General features: G+C 58.4%; 1 protein-coding gene and 2 long non-coding RNA genes across 8 annotated transcripts in view; 1 reads left to right on the top strand and 2 right to left on the bottom strand.

The window, feature by feature from the left end:
• Cdh23 (cadherin related 23) overlaps positions 1 to 20,643 on the top strand; it is a 383,514-nt gene that overhangs the window by 233,808 nt on the left and 129,063 nt on the right. For all 6 annotated transcript variants that reach the window (XR_009226399.1, XM_058577902.1, XM_058577897.1 and 3 more), the window contains exon 13: positions 130 to 288. Coding sequence is in view for 5 of the 6 variants with exons in the window: in XM_058577902.1 (XP_058433885.1) it covers positions 130 to 288 (159 nt within the window). In the remaining variant the exon portion in view is untranslated. The remainder of the gene's footprint in view (positions 1 to 129; positions 289 to 20,643) is intronic.
• On the bottom strand, positions 865 to 3,118 carry LOC131424029 (uncharacterized). The gene is made up of 2 exons (XR_009226400.1): positions 1,228 to 3,118; positions 865 to 1,105 (listed from the first exon to the last, which is right to left on the bottom strand). It is a non-coding gene; the product is annotated as an uncharacterized LOC131424029 (long non-coding RNA).
• On the bottom strand, positions 7,011 to 8,826 carry LOC124076100 (uncharacterized). Its single transcript, XR_006846245.2, has 4 exons — positions 8,163 to 8,826; positions 7,729 to 7,870; positions 7,458 to 7,588; positions 7,011 to 7,234 (listed from the first exon to the last, which is right to left on the bottom strand). It is a non-coding gene; the product is annotated as an uncharacterized LOC124076100 (long non-coding RNA).

Raw genomic sequence — 20,643 nt, 5'->3', positions numbered from 1 at the left:
CAGGAGGTGGGCAGTGACTCCAGCCAGTGCTGGCACCAGCCAAGGAACTGGGGGGCCTTTTAGTGGGGGTGGGAGGGACAAGAGTTCTGAGAACATCTGGGAGCTTACCAGCCCCAATCTGCTCCCCAGCTCTTCGCCAATGAGAGTGTGCCCGACCACGTGGGCTACGCCAAGGTGAAGATCACCCTCATCAACGAGAATGACAACCGGCCCATCTTCAGCCAGCCACTGTACAATGTCAGCCTGTACGAGAATGTCACCGTGGGGACCTCTGTGCTGACAGTCCTGGTGAGTCCCCTGCGGGGCCACTGAGTTCCTCTGACAGGCCATGGGAGGCAGCCAGAGGTATTCCCGAGGACCCTGGGCACTCAGGGAAGCAGATGCCCCCAACTGCCCAGGGCTGTGAATGGAGGGGCCTGGACTCTCCACAATGGGGCTCCTTGGCCAGGGCTGCAGCAAGCGAAAGGGACCAGCCTGGAGCAGCCAGAGATTGGGCCAGGGATCCTTTGGCTTTCTTGCTTTTCCCTAAGAGGGACTAGTTCTGGGTGCTCGGGGGGAACTTTGGAAGCCCCCTCTGATGGGGGAAACAAGTGCCTCTCTAAGGAGGGCAGCCTCCCCTATCTGAGCACAGAGGGGTCCTTCTAAGTACCTGGGCATCTCTGGTTGCTCTTGTCTGGGACTAGCCCTTTAATAAGGGGCCCCTCAGTGTCATTTATATCGGTTAATACTCTTGGTTGCAAGGTGAAGAAACCCTTAAGTGTTCAAGCAAAAAAAAAAAAAAAAAAGATTGGCTCACGTAACTTGAAGGTATAAGTGATTTCAGGCATGGCTGCATCCAGGCACTCAATTGAGCAGGAGCCTGTCTTCAGTGCCAGCTTCTGCTTTTGTATTGGCTGAGTTGGGCACCAGCACCTGCAGGTTTAGCTCTTACGGGTTCATCAATCCTCGTGGGGAGAAACTTCTTTTTCCAGTAATTCCAGCCCAAATCCCAGAATTGATTCTTCGTTTGTGGGCTTTTGGCAACAATCCTCTGGATTCTGAAACGCCAGGGATGGGTCGTACTCCCCCTAGTGGAGCTAGGGGCTGGGGTTCCTGATGATATGGGCTGAAAACGGAGAAGGGGAGTCTATTATTAAAAGAAACGGGTTTGGATGCTGAGTACATCAGTTGCCACACAACTCAGGGTCGTGCCCATAGTAGGTGCTCAGGAAATGTCAAGGCACTTACCTCGCTGCAGCCCCCTTCCCAGCCACCTGATGCCCCCCACAGTCCTTGGCTGCTGTTTCTCGCTGGGAGCTGACATTGCCAGCCGTCCCACTCCCCACGGTCTGAAGTGTGTTTACTCTGCAGACAGATGGTAGGGAACCGCACTGAGCCCCGGGCCCTTCCCATCTGACAGTTATTAATATTTCAAACAGATGTTTGTAAACAGTGTGTCTGCTGCGGCTGCTCTTCCCAACCCTGCTTTCCCGCCTGTCTCCCTCGGCTTTTGCCAGTGTCCTCAGCAGAACGTCTCCTGTGCCCGAGGCCCCGGGACCATCCTCTGGCCTTTTAGGATGGCCTGAGAGCAAGCACCAGAGGCTCCAGTCTCTTGGTTCCCTGGACCCAAAAGGAAGTGTCTGTGGCCTCCTGTCCACCCTCCAATGTCAGGGGGAAGGGCACCGTTCAGCCCGTGTGCTGGGGGCCTGGCCAGGGGCAGAGGCCTCCCCACTGTAGGTCAGGAGCCTGTGGTCAGGTGTCCTGGTGTGGGATCCAGGCTTGGAGCGCGTCCAGGATTCCTTCCTGGAATTCTTGCTGGGGATGGAGTCGTTGTCTGGGGGTCCGGGTTCCAGGCCTGGGAAGGGCTGGGGAAACCTACGGAGCAGGGCTGAGGCTGAAGCGTGAGAAGGCGCGTGCCTTGACGGGCGGCACCAAAGACACGTGTGTTGGGTCCAGTCCTGGCCCTGAGGAGTGGCCCTGGTGGACGTGAGCCAAGCCCCTCACACCTGGTTTCATCCGGAGCTGAAGCAGATTCTGAGCCTGCTAAAGACAGGGCTGGCCCTCAGGGCATTTGGTCCCCTCCGTGCTCAGCAGGTGAGCTCCGCCTGGGGCTGCCAGGTGACACCAGTCTCTGGTTCCTGGCTTCCTTCTCACAAGCTCTGCCTGCCTCTCCTTATTCCCCAACCCCAAGGGTTATGAGACTGTGACGATATAAGGGGCCATTCATCCTCTGATGACAGGACTGTGGGCTCTGCTGTCCCACCTTTGCTGCGTGCTGACCTATGCACACACACTAGGAGCCTTCATTTCCCCACCTGTAGAATGGACATGACGTTGCTGTAGAGAGGAGAGGAGGCACCACGGATGCCTCCAGTGCTCCTAGCAGGCAGCCCGTTTCCTGGCCACTCTGCTTCGACGGGGTCGGCCTCATCTCCCACCTCCTTTGCCACAGGAGGGGCCGAGGCTGTCGCCACCTGTGCAGGGACTGTGAAATTCCTTCTCCCTGACCTTTTCTGGATGTTATTTAAATGTTTCATGGGCAGTTGTGTCCGGAAAAAAATTATGAAGAAAAGGAAGATGGATTAATTTGCACTGAAGCCTGGAGCAGAGCCTGCTTCAAGGGTCCTCCCCAGCCCCCACCTGGAACGGCCCTGCCTCTGTGGCAGGTCACCTGTGCTGGGCCAGGTGGCGGTCTGAGGGTGGCATTGGAGGGGTGGCCGTCACCACCAGCCTGGGCATCCCCGCAGGGTGGAGGAGCTGCACCTCCCTGCTCCCTGGACCTCCCCAGCCCAGGTTCTGAGACCCCTGAAGCCCTTGGTCATAACAAGGTGTGACTCTACTTGGGGAGGGGAAAGAGTGGGAACGGCAAGTTCAAGGACGTCAAGTTCAAAGTCGTGACCTTGAGTCCAGCTCTGCTCGCCACTTCTCTCCTAAGCATCTCCCCTGTGCAGCAAGGAAGGTGGGCTGGAACGTACCCCTGGCTCCTTCCATACCTGGTGCCAGGACACGGCTCCCAGGCAGGGGATGGCAGGGTGACCTCTGAGGACAGCTCCATCAACTGTACAGTGCTCCCTCTGGGCTCCCTCTGGGCCCCTACGGCCAGCCGCACACTTTGTATGTCACTTCTGTCCTGTTGAGTAGAAGCTGACATTCTCCCTTACAGATGAGGAAACTGAGGCTCGGGGAAGTTAAGTGCCTTGCTCAGGGCCCCAGAGCCAGGAAGTGGCTGGACTGGAAATGTCAGCCGCCACCAGACCTCCAGGCTGAGCCTTCCTAGAGCACCAGCCCTGGCGGGGACACCACCCTGGGATCCCTGGCCCTGCCCTGGGCAGCACATGACCAGGACAAGTCACTGAGCCTCTGAGGCCCCCGTGAGATGACTGGGCCAGGTGCTACTGCAGTGTTTCCTGGCTCCACAAGCATCTCCTTCTGGGTCTCTGCCACAAGGACACGGTGGTCATGTCAGTGTCCCAGGCTGGCCCTGGTGGAGGCCAGCTTCAGTCCTGCCCAGTTACACTCAGAGGGAGGACTGCACACCAGCAGCCTCTTGAGTCAGCTGTCCAGCCACAGGGCCTCACTCCCAGCGCGGTGACTGGGGGCACCTCCAGCAGGAGGGCTCTGGGAGCACCCCCCACCATGCTGTTGGGTCCAAGCAGTGGAACTTAGGCCCTGGCTATCTGGGAGGGCCAGTTCCCTGAGGTAGCATCAGGGCTGCTCCCCAGGACTCACCTGGGTCCTGCCTGTCATGCTGCTCCATAGCAGAAGGATGCGTAGCTCTGCCACATCACGAAGACCTCGTGGCAGCCTCAGCCACTGCCGAAAGCAGGGCTTCACAAGCAGAGAGACGCGGGTTCAAATCCTGGCTCTTGCCTGCCGTCCCTGAGACCCTGTGCAGGTGCTGAGCTGCTTCCTGGCCCCAGTCCCCAGAGCTTGCTGTGGGAATGATAATAATGATACCCGATGATTTAAGAGAGATGGGGCGTTTAAAGCACTTAGTGTATTCTAAGGCTCTGGATAAATGGCAGATGTGATTGCTGGTACTGTTATTGTTGTCATTGTGATTCTTATCCAAGAATGTCTGTTCCATCTTACTCTGGGGTCCGTGCAGATCGAGTGTACTGGCTCTTAAATCCTGGCTCTCTGGGTTTCCAGACGCCCTGCCTTCTGCTCTGACTCCCCTAGACTCGGTGCACTCACCCACACACAGGCTGAGTTCTAGTCTGGAGTCCAACACCGGGGCTTTGGCCTCAAGGAGCAGAACCCAGTGAAGGATCCAAGGGAGAATGGAGACTCTCCAGAGGGAGGGGACAATAGATGCTGCCTGCGTGGCACCTGTGCAGTTGCCCAGGGGACTGGACTTAGGAGAACCCTGACCTTGATTTCCTGTTCTGCCGTTGCCATCTAGAATTCTTAGTCTCTTTGAGCAAGGGTCCCATGATGCTCCTGTTGCCCCGAGCTTAGCAGATTGTGTAGCTGGCGTGGCTACAGGCGTTTAGCCATTCTCTGCTCAAAATCCAGGGGCTCTCATCCATTTCTGTGTTCGCCTCCAGACGCTGGCTAAATACCTCGTGCCCTCTCTGAGCGAGGTGTCAGTCCCTCTGTTCTTGGGGATCTTGCTTCTGTTCCTAATGCTGCATAAGAAATCACCCCTAAGGGCTGGGGTCGTGGCTCAGCGGTAGAGTGTTCACCTGGCACATGTGAGGCGCTGGGTTAGATCCTCAGCACCACATAACAATAAATAAACAGAATAAAGGTATTGTGTCCAACTATAGCTAACACACACACACACACACACACACACATACACACATACAAAAGAAAAGAAGTCACCCCTAATTCAGCAGCAAAGCCCCAGCTGTTTTACCATGTTCGTGGATTTGGTGAGTCGGGAATATGGACAGGTACATGGGGGGGCCTTCTCTGCTCCCTCAGGTCTGGGGTGACTCCCTTCCTCTGGCTGGAGGCTCGACCAGTAGGGCCTGGAGGGTCCACTTCAATGGTGACCACTCCCCCTTGGTACCTGGGCTGTTCTGGATGAAGGACAGGCTGAGCAAGACTGTCCCCCAAGCACCTTTGGCTTATCCATGTGGTTGGGGCGTTTTCCAGCATGGGGTTCTGGGTGGGGACACCCCAGAGCGGGGCTCTGGAGAAGGAGCAACCCAAGAAAACCAGGCAGAAGCTGCTGGCCTTTTGTGACTCGATGTAGACCCCGCCCCCCAACTCCCAAAGGAAAGAATGTCCAGGAATTCACATGAAAATCGATGTCTTAAAAACACCAAGAGCTGCCCAGGTCCCATAGCCCCCCTCAGAGGTGTCGTTTGTGATCAAGGCTCCCAGGCAGTGGTTGCCCTCTGGCCTCGTGCATGATGCAGGAACAAGGAGAAGGACAGGAGGGAACCTTCAAACCCCACTTCAGCCTGAGGCTGTCCAGCTGGGGCCAGGAAGCTGTCTCTGGAGGGAGGGAGGCAGGGAGGAGACCCAAGTTCCTGCTGCCACCTCCCTAGCCCAGGGTTCAAGCCTTCTGGGCCTGGTTGGCGTTGAAGGCCTCCAGCCCTGCCCCCACAGCCTCACAGCCTCCCTCCTGCCACCCCCACCCCACCCGTCACCCCTCTGCTTTTCCCTACCACCTCACCCTGGGTCCTCTCCCCTCCCCAGGCCCCCAGTGTGCTCTGAGCCTTGCTCTCCTGGCTGCTGTCCCACTCCAGGGCTTGCCCGGCTACCCAAGGCCCTTCCCCCCCAAGGCCCTTCCCCCCCAAGGCCCTTCCCTCAGCTGCTCCCTCAGGGTCCCACCTGGCGTATGGCACAGAGCAGGCTTGACTCTCGGGGTCGGGGGTTCTAGGGTAGCCTCCTGGAGGGAGGCGATGGAAGAAGAAGGTGGGCAAAGCTTGGTGGGGAAACTGAGGCACCAGGAGGGTGACCCACAAACCCCAGCCACCCAGCCAGTCAGCGGCAGAGACGTTTGTTGAGGTAGAGGGCCTCTCGGCCCAGGTTCACTGTGGGCCGGGCTCTGAGCACATGGGGAAGAATGCTGGCCCCGAGCCCCGGGGCCTAGGTGCCAGGCCACCCGCTGACTGGGTGACCCTGTGGCCATATTCACTCCTCCCTGGGAGTCAGCCTTCTGCTCCTCCAAGGACAGGGTGGACTCACTGCCTGCTGAGTGCCTGTAGGTCAGCCAGGGGTTAGGGACGCAGACCCCAGCCCAGGAACCAAGGCCAGGGGAGGGAGGCAGCAGCGAGACCACCAGATTCCAGGAGCCCTGGGTCTCCTGGGCCTAATCAGGGGATATGACTCCAAGGTCAAGGCTAAAATCTGCCCGGCCCTCAGCCTAGCTCTGTGGACAGGTGAGCAGGAGGACCCTGGCTTCCCTGAAGGCTGCTAGGGAGGACCAGGGGCCATGGGCCCTCCGGGTACTCCCCGGACTATGTGTCCCCTTCCCCTCGCAGAGCAGGGCTCTGCACTGTCTGGGGGCAATAGGTGACCTCCACATGTAGCTGCCTCCATTTAGCCACTGTATGTCCAGAGCCAGGGATGACAGTGGTGGTCAGGACAGGCGGACCAGACAGACGTCCCTGTCCAGGCCAGAGGGTACTGACAGTGAACAAGGAAACCAGAGCATCACAGGGGGTGAGGGCCACGGGAGAAACTGGAACTGGGTGACCTGACGTCAAGTGTCCAGGATGGACAGGTGTCCCACAGAGGGCAGCGGGGAAAAGGGCCCAGGTGGAAAGGCAGGTGGGTGGGATCCAGGCTGAGAACCTGGGAAGTCTGGAAGGAGCCGTGAAGGGTGGCAGGGGGTGGCAGGGGGTGGCAGAGAGCAGGAGGGGATGAGTCCCTTGGAGGGGCATCTGGGGACCGCGTGGCTGCTGCTTAGAGAAGAGACCAGGGAGAGGGGCATGGCGGGCGGAGGGGGGACGCTGGGAGGTGGCTCAGGCCAGAGCCCAGAGCAGCAGAGCACGTCCACCTTGGTCTCTACCCAGCTGACCAGGTACCTTCTCCACTTGAGGTAGAAAGGGCTGGGGGCCTACCTCAGCTTCTGTCTGCAGACAGGCCTTGGGCAGGTTGTCCTGACTCAGCAGCCGCCCAGTGAGATGGTGTCCATCGAGGTCATGGTCCAGGGCCTGCGAACCCCAGGAGGCCCCCATGCAGTGCCAGTGCCTCTGTGGGCCAGCTGCCTGGGTTTCTGTGGCCTCCTGGGACAGCAGCCTCAACGGCGTATCACCATATGGGTTCAACTTGAGTCTGCCATCGTATGAAGCTGGTGACAGAAATTGCCAACATGAATTATTAGTAAGTCTGAGGGATGGCAGCAGCCGGGTGGTAGGCCCCATCTGGATACTTCGACAGAACCCCAAGAGGGAGGGCAGCCCTGGCACCTCAGAACCCATGCTCCCCCCAGGCCTGGGCTGCCTCCTCCCCTGTAGATGGAGTTCCCACCCCCACCGGCCATGCTGTCCCCACCCCCTCCTGACACCCCTCACCATTGGCATCTTAATTGATCTCATTGTTCTCAAACCCCTTGAGACCTGAGACTCCAGCTGTGCTTAAACAGAACAAAATCTCTTCCAATTTCCCCACCGTTTAAAAGAAAATTGAATTCTTTATCTGCAGCCTGGGGAGGGGAGAGGAAGGAGAGGACCAAAGGGAGAGAGAGAGGTACACACACAAATAGTAAACAGCGGGTCAGCCGCCCTGCCCCCAAACTGGCTTGGAAGGCCTTTTTAGCCTTTGCCTCCCCGATTTAGGGGGTACCTCTGTCATCCCACTCTTGGTTTGTCTCCAGTGGGAGGGGCCGGGGTGCAGAGGTTGGGGGGCGTTGGAGACCCAGCAGGCTGGTGGAGAGTCCGGTGTCTGTCAGGCCTCAGTGCTCCTGGCCCGTGCTTATCTCCTTAATCTAAATATCAGTCCGGAAAACGGAAATGGACTGGAATGGGAGGTGGGACAGGTGCTAAGGGAAGTTCTTCTCCCACTGAAGGAACCCGGCAGGGCCAGGCTTCAGGATGTCAAGTTGGGGCTCCCCGGCTCTGCCCCCAGGGTGGACTGGCTGGACCTCGGGTAGGTCTGAGTGTTTTCAGCCCCCCAACTCATTGATCTTTTTGGCAAATTGATCAGAAGACTGTTGCTGTGGGTTCTTGACACGCTCCGCAGCCTCCATCTCTGGTGCCTCCAGAATCCGCCCAGCTTACCTGCTGCTTTTCTGCCCTTTGCCAAAGCAGGGGAAGGCAGCTTCCCTCGGGCCAGGCGTTCAGAGTTTAGTGGATCAGGTCGGGTGATGGGCGCACTCAGCGCATTATCCATCTCTTCTGTGTCCACTCTGTGGGAGAAACTGAGGCCAGGGAGGTAACCGAGCTGCCCAAGGTCAGCCAGCTACTGGGTGTCCAAGCCAAGCTTCCGACCCAGATCTAGGGCCTCGGGAGGCTGAGGCAGGAGGATCACGAGTTCAAAGCCAGCCTCAGCAACTTAGCCAGGCCCTAAGCAACTCAGGGAGACCCTGTCTCTAAATAAAACACAAATAGGGCTGGGGATGGGGCTCAGTGGCTAAGTGCCTCTGGGTTCAATCCCCATAACCAAAATTTAAAAACCCGGATCTGTCCATGCCCCTGGCTTCTCCTCCCCTGAGCCAATCACTGTCAGAAGCCCACCCCCAGCTGGGCTCCAGCCTCCTGTTGGAATCTGCGGTCACCAGAGTCCAGGACGAGCCGGCCTGCCAGGCAGCAGCTGCTCACTCACAGGGTGACCTTGAACAGGTCCCCGACGCCAGGGCCCTCAGTGTCCTCATCTGGAAAATGAAGGGATTGTGCTGGACACTCTCCAGGTCCCCCTGTGCTAACCCCACGTGACCGCCTGCCCCCAGACAGTCCCCTCCCGTGCCGAGAGTCGGTGTCTCCTGTACTGTGCGCCTGTCAGAAGTCACCCTTCCGTAGGCTGACCGCTGATTGTTCCTGTTCAGGCAATTGCTCAGAGGACACCAGAGCGAAGAAAATGGACCCCCTGGGCAAGGCGACAATGGGTAGCTCTATATGGCCAGAGCCAGAGGGAGTTCATCAACGCTGCAACCACAGGCCTGTCAGAGCCCTCTGTGCCAGGCGCAGGGAGGCCATCAGCCTGGACTGGGGGACGCAGGGGTGAAGGGCAAGGAACAGCCACTGGGCTCAGCCTGCGGGAGTCCAGAGAGCAGTGAGGAAGGCCAGGGAGTCAGGTGGCGGCCACAGAGCTGAGGTGGAGCTGGGCCTGTGGGTTGTGGAAGCCCCGTGCTGCTGGAGGGATGGGAGCGGCCGTCCTGCGGGGGATTCTGGAGTGACTCTGAGTCCTATATGCACTGGCTTGTTGGGTGTTTTTCAAACTATTTAAAATTTTTTTTTTTTAGTTGTAGATGGACAGGATGCCTTTATTTTATTTGTTTATTTTTATGTGGTGCCGGGGATGGAACCCAGTGCCTCGTGTATGCTAGGCAAGCGCTCTACCACTGAGCACAACGCTGGCCCCTCAAACCATTTTTTTTAACACAACCCATAATAAAAATTGTGTTAACTGTATGACCCTCAGGATATACACACATACACACGTCACTAGAGCAAAACAATCCTTCCTTTCTCCATGCAATAATATAGCCTCGTATTTTTTATTTTATTCTATTATTTGTTTATTTTGAGGCACGATCTTACTATGTTGCTGAGGCCAGCCTCAAACTCACAATCCTCCTACCTCAGCCTCCAGAGTTGCTGGGATTACAGGCCTGTGCCACTGCCCTCAACTGGATTTTATGTTTTTAAATTGCTACCCATGACCCACTAAATTGATTTCATGAGCAGCTAATGGATGCCAGCCTAGGTTTGGAGATCTCCTGGGGTCCTCTTCTGCTTTACCATCTGACCATGACAGTGAGAACCGTCAGGATGGAGATGGTGGTATCGACCCACCTTTCTCCAGTGCTCCTCCCAGGAAGCAGAGCGGTAGAGACCCCAGGCTCCTAGAGGACTCGGTCGTTTCTGAGTTATGTGACTTTGAATTGGTTACTTGTACCTGCAGTGACCAATATGGCTACTACTAATGGAGATGCCCAAACAGTTGCTTCAGCAGGATGGAGGTGTATGTTTCTCCCAGATAAAAGCAGTTTAGAGGGAGCAGTCTGGGTGGCTCCCGCAGGCTGCCCACCATCCCTGTGGTGTGGTCTTCGTGGTCCAGAATGGGCGCTAGAACTCCAGCCACTGCACCTGCATTTCAAGCTACAAGACAGGGGAAATGAAGAAGGCCATGTCCCCTCCCTCTTAAAGAGAGCTCCTAGAAATGCCTTATGTCTCTTTTCCTCTCATTGGCCAGAACCTGGTCATGTGACTGTGCCTCGCTGCAAAGAAATGTGCATTTGTGTGTGTGTGTTGTTTTTTTTTTTTTTTTTTTGGCCAGGGAGCCTATGCACCCCTAAAAAAGTCATGGCTTCTATTAACTTTGAAGTGGGGGTGGGGAGCACGAGTGCTCAGTCTGTGTGCCTCGGTTTCCTCTTTTGGAAAAGGGCGGTAGCCATAGTTCCTGTGGGTTTGTTATGGAAGGTCAGTGAACCAGTGCGTGTCCAGGGCAGAAGGAGTGCCAAACACATGATGCGACTAACTGGAAGTGCTAAGTACCTGCTGTCTGTATGTCATCACGTGGGATCCCTGTGACGGCCGGGGAGGGTGAAACTAGGCTCCCATTTCCCAGATGACAGAGATCACTAAGATGCAGAGACGCTGGGGTTGCCAGATGGCTCCGGGGCTCCCAGGGGGAAGGAAGGGAGCAGGGGGAGCCGTCTCCAGGATTCGAAGACCCTTTCCCTTGCCCAGACAATGCAGCCTCCTCATGGAGGCCGAGCCTCTCCCTCAGAACCTGGCAAAACCACGGGGCCATGAGATGACAGTGTCATCTCAGATGTGAGGGACAGAAAGTCACCCTGGCTAGCTGACCTTCCAGCTGAGCTCCCTCTGCCTGCGGGGACACCTGCAGGTGCGCCCCACCCACCGGCCACCCAGCGGGGAGCCAGACCAGGACAAAAGAGCCCCATGGTCTCCCACCATAGCAAGACCTGCACACCTGAGTCAGGAGGTTGAGGTCTTTGCCTGCTGGGTGACCTGGGGCCGTCCCTTCTCTCTGCAAGCCTCGGTTTCTTCATCTGCAAAATGCTGAGAGTGCGTCGGAGCCCTTCTGCCTCCTGGGGTCATTTTTGGAATAGGAGGCCAGATCGGAGAGCAGGTCTGTACAATGAAGCAGTCTCTCTGGGTGGGCTGCTCCCGTCGGTGTGAGGACGTTCTGGCCGTGGAGGGAGAGAACGGGGACCCGCGTGGGGAGTGGGGATGAGCAGGGGCCGGTATGAGGGGGACAGGCCTGGGCCCTGCACTTCCAGAAGTGTCCCCTCGTGGCCCGGGCAAGTGAGGGCTGGGCTAGCCTTCCGCTGGCCTTAGAGATCATGGGTGATTTATTCTTCCTAGGACGGACTTTGACCTTAATTTCTTCTGTCATGTGGGGCTGTAAAATCCACGAGGGACCCTTGGGTGGAGTGATGGAGATGTCAGGCAGGCAATCGTGTGGGTATTTAATCTATCAGATGTGTGGCTTGCCATTTAGGGGACAACAGGAGAATGTGGAATCAATATGGTTCATTAGCGAGCAGCACGTGCAGACCCGGTCAGTGCCCGCCAGTGACAGCAGGCCTGGGGCGTGCCACCCGGTACCGAGTCACCTTGGAGTGAGGACGTGTCCCTGGAGCCTGGGCAGGGCCCAGGTGCCTCTCCCTCCCTTCCCACGAGGCCAGGAGCTGGCTGTCCCCTGAGAGCCCACAGGAGGGGGACAGAGGGAGGGGCCAGACAGTGGGGACCTGGGAGGGCTGCAGTGGTGGCAGAAGCTTCCCTGGCCCTGGTGTGGCCGCTCCCCCGGGGGGCTGATTGGACTGTCCTTTCCCTTCTGTCCCATCCTCAGGGCCCGTAAGGCCCCACTTAGTGAGCCTTATACACTTGTCTGTCTCCACAGCTCCCTGGCTCCCTCCTCTTCCCCTCCTCTGCCACATAGTCCCAGCTGGATAACTGGCCCCAGAGGCCCTCACGCACATCCTGATTGTGACCATGGAACACACCCCGGCCACCCGCCGTCCTCCCACTTCCCGGGGAAAATGGCTTTCTGTGTCACAGCCTGCTGGGTTTGCTGAGCAGATGTGATTTTTTTTTAAGTCACTCAATTGAGTTTCCCTCAAACCCAACTGTGTGTGAGACACAGAGACATACAGACAGACAGACAGACAGACTAGGGTGCAGCTGTCAGCTCTGCTGGTCACTGACCGCGGGGCCCAGGTGCAGCTGTGGGCCACGTTAGGACAGCAAGCTGCTGGGTGTCCCCCGATGCAGCCTGAGGGCTGCCTTCAGTCTGGCTCCCCAAGAAGCAGAGCCTGGGGAGAGGGTCGGGGACAGGCAGCCTGCCCGAGAGGCCAGCTCAGGAAGCGGCTGGCAGCAGAGCCAGACGGGGTCTGAAGTGGGCTCCCACCGCGGGACCCGGGGCTCGGTGGCGCTGGGAGCTGTGGTCACGGCTGTGCCGGATCCCAGCTCGGGGGCCAGATCTGGGGTAGGGATCCACAGAGCCCCCATGGAGCAAAGGCAGCTTCGGGATGTGGGCTCCCACATCATTCCAGCCCCCGGGAGAGAGGCAGAGAGGCCCAGGCCTCCCGGGAAGGAGCCCTGGGGTCCCTGAGCGCTGTACGCGGCTCCCACCGCAGGCAGGCATGGGGAGAGGTGTCTGAGCGCTCGGGAAGGAGCGCCTCACCTGTGTCCTTGTGTCCAGGGACAGGCGCACCTCCTCACTGGGCCGCTCAGCTCCGGCCCCATGTCATCCATGGTGGTCTGGGGGAAGGGCGGTGGAAGGCCCTGCCCCTCGGCCACTCCGCTGCTCCCTGCCGGGGACACTGAGCTCACTGAGCACCTCCCTACCTGGCCAGAGGGTCCAGCTGGGCTCTGTCCCCACCCAGGGCAGCGTGGCTGGGTCGAGAGTTCCTCCTGGTCCCTAGGGAAGGGCCTGTCCAGGTGGCCCTCGCCATGGGCTCCTGGGGGCCTGGCTGGCCACCGCCTCTGCCTGGGAGGCCCTGGAGCCTGGCTCTGTCACCCGATGGAGACAGGAACGAGTGGCTGGCCTGGCGCACCCTTTCCTAGCCCTCCTGCTCCCAGAGGCTCCCATCTCCCCTCCTCAGGAAGCGCTTGCTGACGCCAGGTCCCCTTTTCCCCCTGCCCTCAGGCTCTCCTGTCACTCAGTCTATACCGTCCTTGGCCCTCAACTTCTGACCATGCTGGTCCTTTCTCTCGCCCTGTGGGGACTGTCTCCCGGGGCACAGGGCTCCCTGAAGGCCAAGGCTGACTGTGGCACTTCCCGGCTTCCTTACTTGACGTGTGTGTAGCTGATGCTCAAAAAATCCCAGAGTCGTCTCCTCCACCAGCGAGCTTCTGGCTACAGAGCATCTGGCCCAGCAGGACCAGAACCGCAGCCTCCCAAGGCAGAGCTGGAGAGCCCATTTCTCATGCAGTTAGGGAAACCAAGGCACAGGGACCGGAGTGACCTATCCAAGCCACATGGCCAGCCAGGACAGGGCAGGCATCCTGACAGTCAACCCAGCCCAAGGATCAAGAGCTCTGGCCTTGAATCAGACCCAAGTTCAAATTCTGGCTCCTCCTCTTCAGTTTAGTGACCTCAGCAAGTTCCTGAAACTCTCTGGCTTCAGTTCCTCATCTGAAAAATGACAATGTCGAGTCTCTAAGGGGAGAAAAACAAACACACACTGAAGTGCATCTAACACATAAGTGCTCAGCAGTTTGTTAAACAAAACCAACAATCACCAAAAAATAAAGGAAATGCCTTATGCAAATCAACTACCTTCAGGTCTGGCTCATAGCAGAATCTCAGGACTACCGTGCAACTTCAAGAATGTTGCTTAACCTCTCTGAGCCTCATTGTGTCATCCATCAAGGGAGGATAGTATTAGTTCCTGTCACATAGAGTAGGAGTGGAGATTAGATGTGTCAAATACATATACATTTCTTAAAATAATGCCTGGAATTCAGGAAGGACTAGATACAGTAAATTACTGTTACCATTTTGTAGCCATTATCTGGCTGAGGATTTTCCTCTGAGAAAAATATGACTCCTCTTGCTGGTTAAAGATTAAGGACAAGTATTTAAGGACAAGCACCTCACACGGTGCCAGGCAGGCAAGCAAGTGGCCAGAGTCGCACCCCACGCCTGCCGCAGGCAGTTCCCCAGCAGGGGGCCCTGGAGACCCTCAGGCGCACTGCAAGGGGCTGCTGCACCCCTGACAGCCCTTGACAGAGTGCGTTCTTCCCCAGGACGACTCCTGTGAGCACAGAGCTGCTGGCCAGGGCAATTTGTTCCCCATCAATTTTTATTTCCAGGTTTTAAAGTAAAGGGAAATAAAAAGGGGGGACAGGAGCTGAAGATCAACACAGCACCTGCAGGAAGAGCCTGGGGACGCCCCCCCCCACCCCCAGCACAGGTCAGCCTCCTCCAGCTGTAGGACTGACAGGTTCCCACCTGGCGCTGGGCTGGCTTGGCTGGAGCACCCTCCTGCAGGGCCTCAGGCCACTGCCCCTTCACCTTGACCTTGACAGGGCCCTGTCTGTCTCAGCCCAGGCAGGTGGGAGGCCCAGGGCAAGGCGTGTTTGGAAATGCTTAGAATTGGAGGAAGGAACCGTAAAGCTTGTTCTACTTGGAGAGCAGCACCCCCCCCCCCCCCCCCCCCCCCCCCCCCCCGCCGGGGAACTGAAGTACCTCACAGGCAGCACCTCCTTAACCCAGCCCCACCACGGGGCTGCCCCTGTTCTCCCCACCCTACAGATAAGGACACCGAGGGTCAGAGTGGAAGTCACTGTGGTCGTCCCTCCACCCTTCTTCCTTCTTTATTCTCCGTTTCTTCCCTTGCTCTCTTTCTCCTTTCTCTCCTACTTCCTCCTCTCTTCCCAGAGAACAATCAGAAAGGAAGGCCCTGGGAGAGACCCTTCAGGTCACATTCTAGTGACCATTGTCCCCCAGTTGAGCCCCACCCTCCACAGTTTGCATCACCATTTGAAAGTTAATTCAGTTATGACCCCATTAGTGGATTGACCCACTAATGAGAGCAGAGCCTTCAGGATCCAGTTTCATCCCCGAAGTCCCACCTCTGACCCCTGCCCTTTTGGGAGCCCATCCTCCCATACAGGAGCCTCTGGGGCGTGTATGAGATCCCAGTGGGCGCCTCCTACCTTGCTCTCTCCTCCTTTTTCGCCCTGGTGTTCTTCCTCCTGAGAAGCCCTCGGTTTAGGATCTGAGACTCCTGACTTTTCTCTGCTAAAAAGCCACCACCTATGATCACCACTCCCAAGTCACCGCTTAGGAGCGGGGACCCCTGGGGAGCAAGGCAAGCAGGTTCCTGACCTTGGAAAGTGAATGTCCAAGTGGAGAAGGGCAGACAGCATGGCCTCTGCGCCTGCCACACCCCCGCCTCCTCCCCACAGGCCACCCACCAGCCAGGCCTGTGGGTTCCGGGCTCCAGCCTCCCGGAGCCCAGCTGTCCTGCGCCTCCCGGCCTCTGCTCGGTCTCCTCTCAGCACAGGCTCCCCACCCAGGGGTCTGTTCTCTGCACAGCCATCGGTGAGCGTCGACAAATCTGGGTGGGATTCTGCCAGTGGAGGGGGCTGGGTGAGAAGCGCAGCCCCAGCAGATCTGGGGACGAGCCCTCCTGGCGTAGTGCCAGGCCACGGCACCATGACCTCGGAGGGGCCTGAAGACTGAGGGGCAGGACCAGAGCACTTGGCAAGGAGGAGAGCTGGGCAGAGCTGGGCTGCTCGGGAGGCAGGGGGCAGCACGCAGGCCCTGGCCCAGGGCTGACCCAAGTCCACAGCAGGGCCCTGAGGGCGGAGCTGCAGCGTCATGTTTGCAGCTCTGTGATTAGCCAGGAATCCTTTCTGAGGCCGGTTGTGGCTGGTCTTGCTCTTGCTCGGCACCCTCTGGGGGAGGCACTCTGGTCACCCACGGGAGCAGAGAGCGTGATGCTGTTCCAACTGCTGTCAGCCGCCAGGAGGGCGGGACTCAGAGATCCCGAGGACAGGGTGCACTCGGTGCTGTGATCCACTAGTCATGTCTGCCATGGGCACTGGCGATGCAGTGATGGCTGCTCCTCCCAGGTCCCCAGTGGGGTCTCACCCTTTCCTAACTGCTTCTGCACCCCACTGTGTGCTCTGAGCCTTCAACCCAGCCTCATCAGCAGCCCCACTTCCACAGCCCCACAGATGCCCAGAGCAGGCGCCAGGAGCTTTCCTGAATGTTTATCCCCCCACCCCCCTTCTGTACCCCACTGCCCACCCCCTGGTACCATGGCCCCTCGGATCACTCGCCTTCTTATCTCACAGTCCAGTGGCAGGTCCTCTCCCTGCAGCCACTGACACCCAGTTCTGCCAGGGACACAGCCACCCAGGAACACCCACAAAGCGCTCAGAGCAGCAGTGTCCTGCCACACTTCACCCTCGCTCACCTAAACCCACCCTCCTGCCCCCAGCTTCCGTCTGAACATTCCTGTCTGCAGCCTGGGAGGATGCAGGATCAGGGGCCCCTGGAGGGATGCAGGACCAAGGGGCCCGGGGCTCCCAGGTGCCTCCTGTGGAATCCAGCCCAGCCCAGCTCCAGGTGTCCTGGGGCTCTCGATGATGAATGGGGAAGGGATCACCAGCGCAGCACCGGGGCTCATGAGCTGTTTAAAAATACATCCCCATGTAAATTTCCGCTCCGTCAATCCTCGTGGCGTGTGGAACATGCTATTGTTTCCTGAACAAATTGTCCGGCTGCCCTTCTCCCGGATCTGTGCATGGGAGCAGAACTCCTCGCCGCCGCCTGCCGCTGCCTCAGTTCCCGGGACCCAGTGCTGCTGAGGAGGCAGCTGGGCCCGCCTTGCTTCAGAGCAGAAGCCCCCCGCGTGGGGCGTCCGGGCACGCATGCATGACGGGGGGTGCAGGTGCTGGTGGCAGGGACCGAGCATGTACCTGCCAGCCTGCCCTGCCAGGGGCAGAGACACCCAGGTGACTGGCAAGGGGGTGCCGAGGGCACCACGAGGGCTGAGACAGGGTGGGGAGGGGTGCTGGGGGCCGAGTGTGGTGTGAGTGTGCACGTGTGTCTGTGTGTGAGTGTGTAATGGGGGCGGGCTCTGGGAGGGACTCGGGGGATTCTGCCTGAACCAGAGAAAGTTTCTGGAAGAGCACGTGGGCAGGAGTAAGGATGCAGGGAGGTACTGAGGCTGCGTGTGTGTGTGTGTGTGTGTGCGCGCGCGCGCAGGCCCGGGTGTGTGAGGACACAGGAAGAGAGAAGGTGCAGGACGGACTGTCAGGTGGGGAGTGAGTTCCTTGAGAATGGAGGGCGTCCGTCCCCACAGGGAAGGGGTCAGGGATCTCAGGGCTGTGTTTGGAGGAGATCGAGGGGAAGGCCACCAGCAGGTGGGAGTCCATGGGGACCTAAGGCCTGGCTCAGTAGATGGACGTCTACAAGACCAAGATAAGGGGCACCAGTGAGGTACAGGGACAGGCTGCAGAGGTGCCTGGGGACAGTGTTGGCACGTGCCCTGTGAGGTGGTGGTGGGGTGTGGGGACTGGGTCACCAAGACGGGCGGGACAAAAAGAGCGCTCCTGGGGAAAGGACCAAGAGACAGGAGGCCCTGTGGGAACGGTGGTCACTGAGGGGCGTGGCCGTTGGGACGGGCATCAGAGGGCAGAGGGCCGTGGCAGCCGTGTCGGGGGCAGTTGTGCTGCCGCGTCCTTCAGCCCGTGACTGGGCTGACCACTTCACCTCCATGACGGGCCCTGAGCAAGAGGGAGCAGGGTCCTTCTTTGAGGGTCTGTGAAACGCCCTTATTTGAGTTTCTGTGGGTCTCGCTGAGGGGCTTCCTGGGCAAGCAGAGACTTCACCTGTAGCCCACCCTCCCCAGGTAGAGGCAGGGGGCAGAACCACTGGGGCAAGAGGGACTTCCCTGGGGGGTCCCTCTGGAGCTCTCAAACTGCAGGAGGACCCCCTCCCCCGTGGAAGGAGCTGGGGTGGGGTGGCTGGCAGCACATGACTTGCCAGGCTTATGGGTGTGCACCTGTAGCCCAGCACTCAGGAGGCTGAGATGGGAGGATCGCTTGAGTTCAAGGCCAGCCAAGCCATCATAGCAAGACCCCATTTCAATTAAAAAAAAAAAAAGTTGCCTGCCTTGGAGTTGGCAGTGATGGTTTCCTGTGCCAGCACTGTGGCTGTTCGTCCCTGGATAAGTCGGTTGGCCTCTCTGAGCCCTAGTTCCCTCCTTCATCTGTAGAATGGGGACAGTATGGGTGTTGGTGCCAGAGAGCTGTTGGGAAGACGGAATGAAACAAAGTGCGGGAAATGCTTGGTGGATTTGATGGCATGGAGTTAAGTGCTCAAAAGAAACCGGCAGGGGTCCCCCTCTTACTCTCCTCTCCTGTGGCCTGGAGGAAAAGATTAGCACTTCTGACTTGGGCCTGGTCCATCCGGAAGGTGGCCATCGCCTGCCGCCTCGGCTCACCTTGTCTTAACCCTGGGAATTCCCCCCCCCCCGTGCGTGTTTAGTTTTTCCTTTTCCTCTTTGTGACCAGAAGAAAATCACACTTGTGCCAGCGCGTCCATCTCAGAGGCAGGCCCTCCACACGCAATTGTGAAGGCCCAAATGAGGGAATTAGTTTTGCCGCTGATGCCCGCGCTGGGGAGGAGCAGGAACCAGAGGGATGCTTTGTAAGTCAGGCTCCCTCCCTCCCCACACGCGGGTGGCAGGAACAGGTGCTGGCCACAGGCGGGCACTGACCGGCCCCTGTCCTCCTGGGCTGCAGGCACCACCACTAAGGGAGGATGAAGGAGAGACAGGGCCCCCCAAGTCCCCCTAGGCCTCATGAGCAGCCATGCACTTCTCGCCAGGGTGCCCAGCTCCTGGTACCCCACCAGCGACCGCCCCAGAGACCCCGCACGCCTCGCTCTGCTCCTGGGCACGCCAGTCTGGGCTGGCCACGCGGCCCCTTCCAGCCCGGCTCCACCTTATGTCCCCATAGTTCTTCCCACTGTCCGAAATGACAGGACTCAGTTATTTCTCTCCCTGATTGTCTGTCTCCCTGTTCCGATTGCAAGTCACCTTCCAGCGATGACTTGCCGTGCCTGTGGTGGTCACTTTGGTCCCTGGGAGAGTAGCTGGCCCATTGGAAAAGCTCAAAAAGCTCGGGAGGCTGAGGCAGGAGGATGGTGAGCTCAAAGCCAGCCTCAGCAACTTAGCAGGGCCCTAAGCCACTCAGCGAGGCCCTGGGCGGGGATGTGGCTCAGGGGTTAAATGCCCCGGGTTCAATCCCTGGTTAAATCAAAAAAAAATTCAAAAAAGTATTTACTGACTGTGACTGAGCGAGTGTCCAGCTGCTCTCAGCCAGTTTTCAGGGTGCCAGGCGTCTTCCACCTGTCCCTCCAGGCCACTCTTCTCCACCTGGGGGACATTGGGTGAGGCCCTCCTTCTGCCTCCAGTTTTGTCCTCGGGGACTTTGGTAAGAGCTCCAAGCTCGGGAGATGCGGAGGAGCCCAGCATTGCCCCCGGGCAACCTGAGCTGCCCAGTGGCTGCCCACTGCTCACTGTGGGCCTTCTGATGGGGGCAGCAGCCCCACAGGGGGATGGGAATGGGAACCACAGAGTTTGCTCAACTGGGCAAGAGCCTGCGCCCACTGCAGGCACAGCATAGGGTGCAAGGCTGGTTAGACGCAGACTTCTCCATGGGGTCAACGTGGGACACCCACAGGCAGATTTCGGGAGCACAGATGGCGCTGTGTGCTGTAGGAGGGGTTTAGTGAGGGGCTCCTAGGTCAGGACCAGCGGGTGGTCAGGGAGCTCTCAGAGGGAGGGGCGTTTAGGATGGGCCCTGAGGGTGCAGCGGGGTTTGGGAAGTGGTTATGGCATGAGAGGATGGGCTAGGCAGGAGAGGGCAGCTAGGGGGCGCCAGGGAAGGTGCAGCTACAGGAACCCAAAGGCCTGTGGGCTGGGGTCAGCCTGGACCCGGGGTATTGGTCTAGACTTAATTCAGAAGGTAATGGGGAGCCATTGCAGATTTTTGAACAGAGGCTGTGATCGTTTTAGCCATTTTGACTGCTTATCCCTGGGCCTCTTAGGAGACCTTTGTCAACGAAGAAAATGTGTCTGTGTGAGCAACCCCGCGCCTGGGGTAGCCGTACTGCGGTGGTGGAGGGGACACAGAGGGACCAGAGGGAGGACCCTGGAGCAGAATGAAATGTTCGCCTGGAACCAATGCTTTGGCATTTCCTAGAGTTGCCAGGTGTGATATGAGAGCCACAGGCCCCAGATGACATTTTTTGGAGGAGGGGAGTACCAGGAACTGAACCCAGGGGCACTCAACCGCTGAGCCACATCCCCAGCCCTACTTTGTATTTTATTAGTGACAGGGTCTCCCTGAGTTGCTTAGTGCCTCACTAAGTGGCTGAGGCTGGCTTTGAACACACGATCCTCCTGCCTCAGCCAAATGACTTTTAAAGCTGGGGATTGTAAAGTCCGCTGTGCCCCTTGCCAGCGGTGAGCCTTGGACAGTTTACTTAGCATCCCTGGGGCTCCCGTTCCCTGGTTGGTAAAAGGCAGTGGGGGAGGGGTTG

This window comes from Marmota monax, unplaced genomic scaffold (assembly GCF_021218885.2).
Source record: "Marmota monax isolate L192 unplaced genomic scaffold, Marmota_monax_Labrador192_F-V1.1 WCK01_AAM20220418_F8-fsc00019, whole genome shotgun sequence".
Lineage (NCBI taxonomy): Eukaryota > Metazoa > Chordata > Mammalia > Rodentia > Sciuridae > Marmota > Marmota monax.
Note: the sequence above shows the minus strand (reverse complement) of the source record. Positions and strands in the feature narration are given on the sequence as shown.